The sequence below is a fragment of the Xiphias gladius genome, chromosome 14 (genome assembly GCF_016859285.1).
Source record: "Xiphias gladius isolate SHS-SW01 ecotype Sanya breed wild chromosome 14, ASM1685928v1, whole genome shotgun sequence".
In the NCBI taxonomy this organism is placed as follows: Eukaryota; Metazoa; Chordata; class Actinopteri; order Istiophoriformes; family Xiphiidae; genus Xiphias; species Xiphias gladius.
The window spans coordinates 3,691,538-3,705,288 of record NC_053413.1 but is presented as its reverse complement, the minus strand read 5'-3'; the positions used below and the strand labels follow the sequence as shown (position 1 = coordinate 3,705,288).

The following is a 13,751-nucleotide window of genomic DNA, read 5'->3' as shown; positions in this document are numbered from 1 at the left end:
GTGTTAGGCAATACGAGGATATCTAGCATGAGACTACTGTCAGAGGTTTTACTATACATTTTTTACTGAGTCCAATCCCTTTAATATGCCTTGTTTGATTAGGCCCTTGTTGGCAATATTGCAGTTTAATGAGCAGGTTTACTTTATGGAAATATTGGATTTACAGGACTTTTCTGTCAGTGTGATGAAGTGCCTTGATATTGCATGTTTAATATAATGAATTAGCTAAAAACAGAGATTCCCATCTCAGTTTTTTTAATTAAATTTCCTGAAAACTGTATTTCATTACAGCACTGGACACACAGTATGATTTCTCATTTTAAAATCAGATCTGTCAGATTAGACAGTCACAGTAAGACTACTAAACTTAGACATATTGCTTGCTGATGAGTCTTGGTCCCGTGTCAGGAATAGACCAAGCATAGCCATCATAATCATCATCAGCATCATCTTTATGGAAGGACATAAAAACATTAAAAGCTCCAACTGATCACAGGAAAGTAATGATACAGCACGTAGAAAAAAACATCTTTCATATACTCGTTCAGGTGTCACAAATGTGAGAGTCAGGCGGTTCAGTTAAAGCTTATGCAGCTGTGATTTTGAGTTGAATGACAACCAAAAACGATCAGTTGACTCACATTGTTCTTTGTACTTTTTGGAAATATTTAATAACTGTATTAACCACATAAATAGTATAGAGAAACTGCTGTATTGCTTTACTTTATAATAATGGTCAACTTGTCAACGCTTGCATGTTTTTTCTCTAATTTAGATGAGACATTCATAATTTGGTTAGCATTTGTTATTGTGCAACAATAAAAATAAAGAAATACAATTGCAAGTTTTGATTTTCCAGATTATGCTTAAAGCAAGAACAGATTGTGATTTTTTATGTACTTTTCATTTTGAAATCCCATCATTAACCAAACCTATGTGAAGATATGAGCCCAGTAATGATTAAGCTCACATCAATACTCTTTCCCTTCTCATGACATGAGTCATTACTCAGCCATCAGGGGTTTCCCCTCTGTTATTCTCTTAGGGCATCAACAGAAGTGTTTTTTTGACCCCCAGAAGGAAAATCCGATTTATATTTTTTCCATTGTTAATGTATCTATTTCCTATTGTGTTTTAGAATTGCAATAAAGTTATGTGCTGTCACTTTGTGACCTATTATTCCTGTAAACTGCCAATGTTGTTACCACCCAAACTAAAATTAGAGCTGAAGTACCTCCTTACTACGCTTTAAATTAAATTTTAATTTTGTTAAGTCAGTTTCAATCTGACATCCTAAACCAGGCAGTTTAATTATATAATACAGAGTCATAATAATAATATATAATATAATGTTATCATTTATCATAATTTTTAGTCCTTAAATTCAATCCACACAAACGTTTTTCCAAAAACTAAATGTTTTTCAGTAAAAGTTTTTGATTAGGTCATTTAAATGTGTTTATTTTTTTATTTAACATTGCATCATCAATAGCTAAGCTTGTTCCTCAGGTTTTGAAACAACTCTTTTTAAATAGTTTTATATACGTGAGTTGAGCAAGTAAAAGCTTCCAGGGGATTATGACTGTTTACTTTTTTGACATTCATTGAAGTCCTAACCCAGCCCATGGCAAACCACAGCTATTATTTTTCATCATGTTTACCAGCACGTACATCAATCTGAAACCTCTTCCCATGTTAGAGAAATGTCACTCTGTGTTATATCTAAATACCACAGCAGTATTCAGAGCCTGCTGCCGGTAACCGAGTTCAGGTAATGAACTCCCAAAAGGAGCACAGCGCACCAGACCACATCCGTTATTATTTGATGGTTACTAAGAGGAAACTCTAAATACACGCTATCTTCCGAGTCCCATCTTCATATTTGCAATGATAGGTGTCAAAGTTCCCCTGGTGAGGGTGTTAGCAATGATAACTTTTGTTTTCCTGAGAAATGGACCGAATATCAATGATGACTAACTCACTATTAGGCTGCTTACATTTTGGCAATGCTAGTGACTGAACTACCGTACACAGTGGGTCACAGACGGGGCTTGTGAAAAGGAGCACACACCAAAATGTACCATGAAATAACATTTGTCCAAAACTGCTTCAAACTGCTTTGTTGCTTCTTGCTTCATGGCACTGAAGGTAGCTTTTATTAAGATGGATTTTGAAGTGACATTGAAATAGCAACATTAATGAAATAATTATGTAAGATGTCCTTCACTTTATTTGGATGTATATGGATAGATTCAGGCATGTTGAAACATTAAATGAGATATTTTCAAGATTCTCTCCATTGTCTCTTGGGAGACATTTGTTTTGAAACACAACAATGCACAACGAAACATTAAGCATTCATCAGGGTTTCCCCTTGGCTTCTGGAGGGCCTAGGCACTGTGGAGGGTGGGGGAGTGTAATGAACACGTAATTTGTCTCCGCCTCAAATATAAGATGACCCCCACGTTTTCAAATCTAATTTCCAGAAAAATACGTCATCCTTTCCCTCCAGAGTGGTAGAGAACTCTTAGCATAGTTTTTTTTCCTATTCATTCAGCTTAACGCTAAGTCTTACAGTGTCACAGAAAACCCTGTTCATGACACAGGTGTGACAGTAGAACTGTGGACAGGGCTGTCTGGTCACTTTATATCTTGAAAAAAAAAACTTCCTGACAAATTACTGAGAAACTGGGTGCTAACTAGTGCTTATATGTATTCAGTCTGCACCTGTGGACACTATAACAATTTGTCCAGATAATGTCATATAGCAACTTCTCTGGACTGTAGCAAATGCAGTTTAAAATCTCTGTTGATGTATTTACACATGGGTGGGAATTGACATTTTAAATGACTTCTGATCCCATCTTCTCTCTGACTTGCATTACCTGTTGCCATGGTTACTATCAGATTTCATTATTAGTGAGTCCTGGACTGCTAGACACTGTACAAATCCTATCAGGCAAAGGCAGACTCTGTTTCACAGCCCAAGTAGGTCTGTTACATGAACATGTTATGTAGCTCAGATATTGTTTCAGCACACCTTCTGTTCAGTCCTTCTGTTCTGTCTCAATGACATTTTAAGCAGAATTAATTGACTTTTTTGACCACTGGGGACAAGCAGTAAATACAACATTGAATTACTGTCACCTTATAAAGTTGTTATGCTGTATGTATGCTTGTTAGTAAGTATTATTTTTCATTTGTAGTCTTGTTTCTGGTCACCGGATGAATTTAAGTAATATAAACTCTCCTTGTAGGGTTGTTTTGCTCTCCACCAACTCCCATGGGAAATTCCTGGCTCTGTAGCTGCTAAATGCGCCACTCTGTTGACCAGCTAGTAGCCTTATAAACTTGTTGTGGTGAACATGTAAGCAGTTAACCGTTTACTCATCCAGCAGCTCAGAGCAACATTCAAGCATTCATTCGGAGTCATGTGTCAATATCCACTCTTCTTTTAGCGCTTTTTTTGTCTCTAGCAACTCCTGAGATACTCTTTACTGCTAAAGTTAGAAAGCCGGCTATAGTATCTAACTAACTCTGTCTGCTGGACATGTAGCATAAGGTAGGTTTGTCAGAGCTGTTTTGCTTAAAAACACCCATTTATTACCTCCTACATCCAGCTGATATTTCCTCTGGAACTTTACATTTCATCTTACCTTGAATCTGTTAACAGAACATTGGACAAAAATGTCTGTGCAAGTTGTTTTACCATAATCTACAAGAATTAAATTTAAAAAATAGAAAGAATAGAAAGAAAATGGTTACACTAATATAAATCCTACTGTCAGACAGGAATGTTATGTAGATGTTGGTTGAACACCCATCAAGTCATCAAAATCATTCACTGTCGTTATCGCTTGTTGTCTCTGCACAGATGCAGCAAATGGTGAACTCCGATTCTCGGTTTACCAGCAGCCAACAGCCTATTGAAGCAGCTCTTGGACCCAGGAGCCAATCAGGCATGAATCAGCAAAGTCAGTTGTCCACCATCAACCAATCTCAGCTGGGGCTGAATGGGAACTCTGTTACCCATAATTCTCCTTCACCTCCTGAGAGTAAATCCGCCACACCATCTCCTTCCAGTTCAGCGCATGAGGATGAGAATGATGATGGACTCAGGGTAAAACACATACACACACATACACAGACACAAACAGACAGACACACACACACACACACACACACACACACACACACACACACACACACACACACACACACACACGTACACACACACACAAACACTGTATCTCCTGTTTCTATGAGTTAGTGAGTCATATCTTGCTGAGCTCTAACAACCATTTATGATCTGTTATGTGTGTGTGTCTGTATGTGTATGTATGTGTCTAGACAGTGAAGAGTTGTTATGTTAATGTTATGTGTCATAATAAATCTATTCTCCCTGCATATCAACTAGATGGAAATCAGCTCCTTCACTGTTAGGTGTCTCACACTGAAACAAGCACTGCACCAAACTGACTGTTCATATTCTGGTGAAATGAAACCATTACTGTACTGTTGAATAATACAGTATTTACCAGCTTGATCATTCTCATTTTTTATATATAAAACAATGAGTTATAGATGGGAAACATTATAAGCCAGTATACATGTAATAATAGCTTCAGGAAGAAAAGGAAATATGAAACAAAATAGAGATTGCTTGTACCTTTACAACGCATTCCTTCTAAACAGTGGCTGCTTTTGCCAAATTACAAAAATATAGTATTAGCTATACTCACTTATATAGTCCAGTTATACTAGCCACTAGCCTTTAGTAATCATAAGCAAATTATACATGTATATTAGGCAAGGAAGGTTTATTTGGATAGCTCTTTTAAAACATAGGTTAATCTAAGGGCAAAGAAATTCGTAAAAGCAACATTTAAGAACGCAATGAAGAAGGAAATAAAATACATTTAAATATTAAAAAATGAAATTAAATACAAATGGACAAAAATAATAGAAAGGAAATAAAGAAATAAGTTGCCCCAAATTTAAAACGGGAAACAATAAATCAGTCAATTTAGATTTGATAAGTTGGGGCTCGTTTAAAAGCCCACGAACCATATTTTATCACATTTAATCAGCTTCTTCTTGTAAGTGATGGGTTCCTACATGAACACACAATTCTTTTCCAAAGTTAGAGCTGGTTTGATAATTTCACAAGTGATTTCTGCATTTTTGTTTTTCTCTGTGTTCTTGTCACTGGTTGGGAAAAGATTATGTTAAATACTTCTGTGCACCAATCAGGCTTTAGCATTACAATAAAAATCTGAGGGCAGTTTTGGGGTTGTTGCTCATGTGGCCATGCTACTCTCAGTTCAGTTTAATCAAACCCCGTCCACACAGTCCTGATGAAGTAGATTAGTTGAGTTTTTCAGTGGTACTTAAGTGAATATTTAATTGAGACAAAGTTTTAGGTTACAGAAACACCCATCAGTCAACTGTTATATTGTTCCTGTTCTTATTATTTTTCTTTCGATTTTTTAAAGATACAGATTTTTACAGCAACTGTTGTCACTGACATCAACAATACAATCCAATAAGGTCTAGTTGTCCACAATAATACACCATGTTTCCGTTGGCGGGCACCTGGAGCATGGAAGCTACCATTCACGTCTCAGTCTTTATTGTTACAGTTAGTGATGCTCCCTGGCTAAAGCTGTAGAAACCTCACTCTGTACTTCACTTGTTGCCTTCGTTCAGCGGTGACCTCTACAGCTGTGATTTGACCTTGATCATGTTTTCAAAAATGTCAAGAAATATATAATGCTATCCATACACATATACTAAGAGAGTTTTGTCTGTTTAACATGCCTTTTTAAAATCCACCAACAGACTGAGCTATAGTTCTGCATGTATTACATAGCTGTAAAACATCAGTGGTTGGTAGAAGTAAACTAAGTTGATACAGCTGGCTACCGGGGTACAGTACACTGGTAAAAATGGTGGACACACATTAGAGATACATTATTCCTGTGACTAATAGATGAAAATAAAGGTGAAAGTAAGGGGAATGTGCATGTCTCAGTCATCCAGAACATGGATATCTAGTTAATGTAAGTCAAAGCTAATTACAGGACAAAAATGTGGCCAATTTTTTTAATCATTGAGTTTAAAGAAGTTGTCGATTTAAGAAAAAAATGCTACATTAAAAATATTTCCCTCAGTCATCTAATATTGGAAACCTTATTCTTCACATTGTTTTAATTGTATGCTTGTTTATAGACAAATTTCACATTTCTTGTTTGGCTGACCTGCTGTGCTCTGACTTAAGGCATTTAACTGGAATTAATTAATTAGTAATTAAATAGACCAGTTGAACATGTCTCTTTTATCAATAATTAGAACCAAATTAAATGGTTTCTTTGAGAAAAACATCCTATGAAATTGAAAGGAAATTATGTAACTGAATTTACAGGCATATAAAATAAAGAATTACCAAATGTTTACACCAGCTGCACAAAGGCTTTCACTTCACCCATTTCTTACGTTAGTGCTGTCAAAATGATTTTGAGCAGAACAGATCCATTGTAGACACAGACGGAGGACTGCAGCTGACGTGCTACTTTTGCTGTGGTGTCATGGAGACACTATTAGTGCAGGGTGTGGATGATACTTAACCACTCATCAGTTCTGCTGACTGGTTTGGAGTTTCCCCATAGTTCATCTCTGTGGTTGACATATAAAATTGCTTGACATCAAGCAAGAATGGTTCAGGTCAGATGTCAGTCATGGGATAGTCATTGAAGATGTGAACAGAGCAGTGAATTGTTAAAATGCCAGGTTGAACACAAAAAATTGGAAAATAAATCCCAAAAGATTTGTACAGTTTTTTTAACAATACAGTCAGTTTACTACACGATACTCATATTACCAACCATGTTATTTGCCACCTACCACTATTTTAGTTTTTTCTATATTTTTGCTACAAAACTTAACTAAAAAACTTAAAAATTAAACTTAGCAGTGTCATACTCAACCTCTTTCTCCTCCTAGCATGGTAGTGGAGCAGAGAAGCGGCCAGCAACAGTTGACATCTCCAAGAAACCGAAAACACCAAAGAAGAAGAAGCGAAAAGACCCCAATGAGCCAGTGAAACCAGTATCTGCCTATGCCTTGTTCTTCAGGGACACCCAAGCCAACATCAAGGCCCAGAACCCCAATGCCACCTTTGGGGAGGTGTCAAAGATTGTGGCCTCCATGTGGGATGGCCTTGGAGAGGAACAGAAACAGGTAGATCCTCCTTCTTCATAATAAATAGTTATGAAAAGAAATCCATAGTTAACATCATAGCAGTTAGATTCAAACTAACAAGGACCTGAAAATAATTCAGCGGAAAATTGATGTGATGTAAATGTTCATTTGATTGACTAGCAGGTTTTTTCGCGGATATTTATGGTAATGATGCAACTGTATCAATTATAATGTTAACTAACATTAACTCGCTGATGTTGAAATGTGATAGATAAAAACACAATAATAATGTTAGTTTAAAAAAGGTTATTGTTAGACGTTTCAGAAGCTAGAATTTTTAGCCACACTAGCAGCATGGCTTGAAGGATGTCAGACCAATACTTTGATCCAGACTAAAATATCTTGATGTAGCACCATCATCAGGTCAAAATTTCAGTTTATCCAATACTTTGAAAATGTGGTGTTATGTGGTGTGGTGTTATTTTATGTATTTGGTTTATGACCAAATACATAAAACTGTTTCTTACTTTGAGAATACACACACAGCAAGGTGCAGACCCGTTTGAGCATCAATGCAAGTCCTTCAAAATTAAAAGGCGTCGCACAACTCTTCTCCAGCACCCAAATGTTTTCGCTGTCTTGCCTGCATCAGGGTTAGGCTTTCTTTTTTCCTTGTATACAGTACATCGATCTGTCATGTGACGAATAAATTACCACAGATACCATTTACACAAAACATTACAATTATCCTCTTTATTTATTATATGGTATAATTATCCTCTATTCAAAAATACTAGTTACAAAATATCATTAGTCTATTGATGCAAAAATCACTGACCATAAATTCAGAATATAACATTACAATTATCTTTATATATTCTTTATTCTTTATTTAAACTTATTCATCAGATATTTATCTTAACCCATCAGTGGGTAAAAGGCTCAATATCCATTTCTCAGTCTAAACAAACTAATTCTGTATTCCTTCAACCTCAGTATTTGATCTTTGAAAACTGGATATTTAGATTACTTCCATCACTTAACTCAACTAACAAAAAAGTACATCTGTGTTTTAACTTAACACATCCACTCATGAACTAAATCACCAGTTATTGTCAAAAAATTCCTGTTACTTGAGAAAAGACATAATCCAGTGGGCTGTATAGAAATTGATTCAAATGTAATTCCTCATTTAACCCTCTTGGGCTTGAAGTGCCCAATTTAGAAATCCAGAATGCCTATCTGTTAAGGACATTTGGTGGATAAAGCTTGATGTACTAGAGAAGACTTGTGTGACATGTTTTTAATTTCTACAAATACAAAAAACATCTCATTATATGCCCATTAGCCACAGCTGTACTTGCTGTTTAATTAGCTTAGAGTAATAGCTTGCTAACAGTCTAAACTAAGATGATGATGAACATTTTTCCTGCTTAACATTGTCATTGTGAGTATGTTAGTATGCTGACACTAGCCTCACAGAGCCACTAGCATGACTGTAGACTCTGAGTCTTGTTTCTGAATTTTGGCAATGGTAGATGGTGAAAGAAAAGAAAACCCAGTGGGAAGAAATAACATGTTTATTCTCCTCAGTAAACCATCAAGGACACAAATGCAACCTGAGTCATATCAGGGCAGGACAACTAGTAGCTACATCGTCTATGTGACAGAAAAAATCAGGTCTAACAATATTATTGAGACTATCGATCATTTCCTTTGCATTCCATTGCAAAATTGCCAAGAACTGGCGACTCGACTGGATTTAACAAAATTCAGATTCAGAGAAGAGTTGTAGTAGGTGCCTTGGGAATTCATCATTATGGTTATTTGTTAGTAGATAAATGAGTCAGCTGAGTGAAACACTATGAGCCCCATGATGGCTATACCTGATATACTGAAGATTTCTCACATTAAAAGTGTTATTTCACCAATGAGGTACTGCTAATCACATACATTGGTAGAAGTTATTTGTTTTCAAATGCAGTAACTGTGGTACAGGTTGATAATTCAGTAGTTTTGTAGATAAGTAAAATCTTTGCGTTTCAGGTGTACAAGAAGAAGACAGAGACGGCTAAGAAGGAGTATCTTAAACAACTGGCTGCCTACAGAGCTAGCCTGGTCTCACAGGTACTACACGCACACACTGCTAATTCACGTTATTGGAATTAAACTGATGCCTTAAAGGTATAAACCTGTCAGTCTAGAAGCCTGCAGACTGATTTTCTGTCATACTCTTTTTCGTCCTCCAGAGTTACAATGACCCATCTGAAATGAAGCTGCCCCACTCCTCCTCGTCTTCCTCTTCCTCCTCTACCTCAATGTTTACACCCAAACATTCAGTCTACCCCGGTCACCCAGGCCAGCACCCTTCCTCTAGCTCACTCAACCACCCTCACCCTCTCCCTCCCCCTCAGCACCCAGGCATGTACATGACGTACCCTCACCCGTCCCATCCTTCCCATGCCTCAAGCCCTGGCCTTGGCCCCCACCTGTCCCCTCCTCACACCCAGATCCACCCCCAGCTCCAGGCTCTGTCCTCCAGAGGTAACGTGCCACGGCCCAGTGTCCCCCATCAGGGAGCTCTGTCCCTCAGCAGCGTGGTGGCAGCGTCCACCCCTCCCCTCCAGGTCACCCCTCCCCTCCATAGCCAGGCACACCTGGGAGGGCTGCACAGTCCACACCATCAGCACCAGCAGCTCAGTGGACACTCACTGGGAATGACACACTCCCCTGCCATCACACAGGTCAGTCAATATGTGAGTCTATGCTGGGCTCCATCTGTTTTTTACTTGTTTAGTTGGTAATAGTACAAGTTAAACTTGAAGTCTTATAGACTGCTGATGTGATTTGGGTGAAGCTTTCTACCAGTCATATTTACCATAGTGGTTGTTAAACACGACATGACATGAAATGTGTTGCGTACATAAAGCCCTCCTTATTCAGCAAACATATGAGAAAAGAATTATGCCATATTATATTTTACAGCATTTTCAGTTTCTGCCATGACATTTTAGTTGACTATCGTCAGGTAGAGCAAAGAGGAAAAGCCATAAATTGGTCAGGCATATTAATCGTTTTGGAAGCCAACCAGAAACAGGGTCACTCATTGAGATGATGAAAAACTGTTTGGTGACCATTTTTTCACTTTATGTGCACCTTATGGTTCCCTTGGAATTTTAAGTACTTATGAAATTGATTCTCAAATGTTCCAGATAATTATGTTAAAATTTATCATGTGCTTGTGGTTCCTGCTTTGGTCGCTTCTCAACTGATGATTCCAATCATGGATGTTAACAGCACAAGCCTAATTGGCTGATATGTGGATATGGTCCCAACTAGGGAGCAGAACTTTTACTTTGTCCTAATTTATTACTATATACTAACTGCATACCGTGCACTTTATTTCCTTGTGCAAAATATTGTGGGACAATACTGTTACTCAGAAATCAAGCATTTTTTTCGTTTGCTTACGGACTTTTTGTATACTTAATTTTGTTACACCTCTGGTGTGAACACTTTACTTAAGTAGCGAATTGGGACACAGATAGATGTTTCATCTGTACTCTTCAATTTTTGCTTTCCTCTATGGGTCATCAAAATATTTATTACATACACTCTCAGTGTGCCCATTTCCTCTAGGCAACTCACTTATTTGAAAACAGAGGTGGATGGAGAGAGAGGAGATAAAACACACACATGCACACAGTGGAAATGAGATGAATGCTAGAGTGGGAATAAACGCATCAACCTTTCCTTGTGGACCTGAGTACTTAATAGAATAGAGCTGTATTGAATTAAGTTAAGTAAAACTGATGTGGTTGGAAATGAATCTAGCCCATCCTAATTATTAATCATAATTGTTATCCAGTCATCTTGGCCCTGGGTTTGTGGATTAGTTGACCCAGAAATGGATATTTTATGACATACAGACAAGTGGAAATACTGTGGAAATTATAAAAAATTGTTTGTAATAGGCAAGTTTTGGAAACCTCTTATGGAAAATCAATTTTTAATCACAGACATGGGTTTTTGGTTGAATTATGTTCAAACTTTTGGTGTGTATTCTCTACTTCTGTCTGTGTCCATCCATCTGTCTCTCATGTAACACTGTCGGTCAGCCCTCCTGCCTCCTCATTCACCTCTGTCAGTTAGTCTGTTGATAGCAACTCTGTCCAGACAGAAGACCAGTGGCTGTGAAAGGATCGTAGATATGACCTTGTGTTAAGTCCAGTATGAGGCAGTATGATGTGCGAATGTCTCCTCCAAATAGTTTAGAAAATGGGGGGATGGATTGCCACTGAGTCTCACTTCCCATTTTATCTGCCTTTTTATAGTGCACTTTTAAATCTCACACTCCCATAATCCCCCTTCTCTCTCCTCCATTTTGCATATGCTTAGCAAAAAAGAAAGAGAAAACAAAAAAGTGTAGAAAAAAAAGGAGAGGACACAGTGACAGAGAAAACTTTTTTTTTCTTGAAGTGAAGAGTGGGAAATTATGGGGGAAGGGAGAGAGAGGGAGAGAGGAGAGAGAGAGACAAAAGAGGCAGATGGGGTCTTTGTGAAGGAGCGAAGGAGAAGAATTTGCTGAACAATGGATGAATAGGTGAGGTAGAGGAGGAGAGGGGGAGGCGAAGGGGGAGAACCCAACCACCTGCTGTCCTCCTCTTTCACTCAGAACACTCAGATTAACTTCCCTTTCAGGCTCTCTCTCTCTCTCTCTGTCTTTCTCTCTCTGTCTCTCTCTCTCTCTCTCCCATACACACCCACTTCTGCACATTTTGTCACTGCACTCCCTCATTTTTCCATTTTTCCATCTCTTATGGTAAGAGACATGCTCACCTGCTTTTCCCTCTTCCTCTCCTCTTTTTCCTCACATTTCCTCCTCCCTCCTGGTAATTACTCTGTAACAACTGCTGGTGAACCTGTGACTGCTCTGTTCCCTTTCTACTTCGGTTGGATTCATGACTTCATCCGCATCCCTGTTCATCAAAAACCGTTTTTTATCTGCCTAAAGACTAATCCATGTTGTAGGAGGAAGTAAAGTAAATAAGCCAACATTACTGCAAACACATCTCACATTTAAATTCAATTCAACTCAATTCAATTTTATTTATATATCACCAAATCATATCAGGGCAATTTTCATGTAAAGCAGATCTAGACCGTATTCTTTATAGTTATATTTACAGGGCACCAACATTCCCCCATGACCGAGCACTTAGTGACAGCTGCAAGGAAAAACTCCCTCTTAACAGGTAGAAACCTTGAACAGAACCCGGCTCATGGTGGGCGGCTGTCCGCCTCGTCCGGCTGGGTTGAATAAGAGAGAGAGAGATGGAGAAAGGGGGGGGGGTCACAGCACAGTAGATATATATCATAAAGGTGTGTAACAATAATGAGACTAATAATACAACTAATATTTATAATAACAGGGTGAATAATATTACTAATAAAACTAAATATAATAATAGATGATAATCATAATATTTGAAGCAATGGGCATTGAGCAGGATCATGGGGGCAGTAGGTGGTTTGCAGTCACAGATCCAGACTCTCTAGCACCAGGGGTAGAAATACCTGCAGAAAGCGACAGGAAGAGAGGGGAGAGAGAGTAAGTATGGACTAGTTTTTCTGCATTTTTTTTTTAGAAAGGCCTGATTTTTGCAATGTTACGTACAGTCCTTGAAGTTTGTTTTATGTAAGAGTTAGAGGACATATCCTGATCAAAGAGAACTCAGAGATTCTTAACAGTGCTGGAGGCTAGGGTAAAGCCATCCAGAGTAACTTTATCATTAGATAAGGTGTTTCTGAGGTGTTGGGGGCCAAGCAGAATAACTTCAGTTTTGTCTGAGTTTAACAGCAGAAAGTTGCTGGTCATCTAGGTCTTTATGTCCTTAAGGCATGCTTGAAGTTTAGCTAACTGATTGGTTTCATCGGGCTTCATAATATTGCCTAAAGGAAGCATATATAAGGTGAATAGAACTGGTCCAAGCACAGAGCCTTGTGGAACTCCATGACTCTATTTGAGCATATGGAGGATTTATCGTTAACGTGCACAAACTGAAATTGATCTGATATATAGGCCTTAAACCAGCTTAGAGCGGTTCCTTCAATGCCAATTAAATGTTCCAGTCTCTGTAATAGGATATGATGATCGATGGTATCAAATGCAGCACTAAGGTCTAACAAGACAAGTCCCTTGTCCGATGAAATACGACGTTCATTTGTAACTTTCACGAGTGCTGTCTCTGTGCTATGATCCACTCTAAATCCTGACTGAAAATCCTCAAGTAAACTATTATCATGTGAAAAGTCACACAACTGGTTGGCAACAGCATTTTCACTTAGTTTGCTTTGATATACAGGTTTGGGAGTTAAACCATGGAGCTAACCTCCTTTCTTTTGTTATCTTCTTTTTTAGAGGGGCAATAGAGTCGAGTTTCATTCTCACTGAGCCTGCAGCACAATCAACAAGATGATCAATTTGGGAGGGACTAAAGTTAGTATAGGAGTCCTCTGTTTTTTTGCCTAATAGTGTGTAGTCCGGTAAC

At 38.0% G+C, this 13,751-nt stretch overlaps 1 protein-coding gene across 1 annotated transcript in view; it reads left to right on the top strand.

The window, feature by feature from the left end:
• Window positions 1-13,751, top strand: part of tox (thymocyte selection-associated high mobility group box) — a 53,909-nt gene that overhangs the window by 36,390 nt on the left and 3,768 nt on the right. Inside the window, exons 5-8 of the mRNA XM_040144142.1 lie at window positions 3,875-4,120; window positions 7,003-7,239; window positions 9,247-9,327; window positions 9,450-9,944. Of these exons, the coding sequence (XP_040000076.1) occupies window positions 3,875-4,120; window positions 7,003-7,239; window positions 9,247-9,327; window positions 9,450-9,944 (1,059 nt within the window). The remainder of the gene's footprint in view (window positions 1-3,874; window positions 4,121-7,002; window positions 7,240-9,246; window positions 9,328-9,449; window positions 9,945-13,751) is intronic.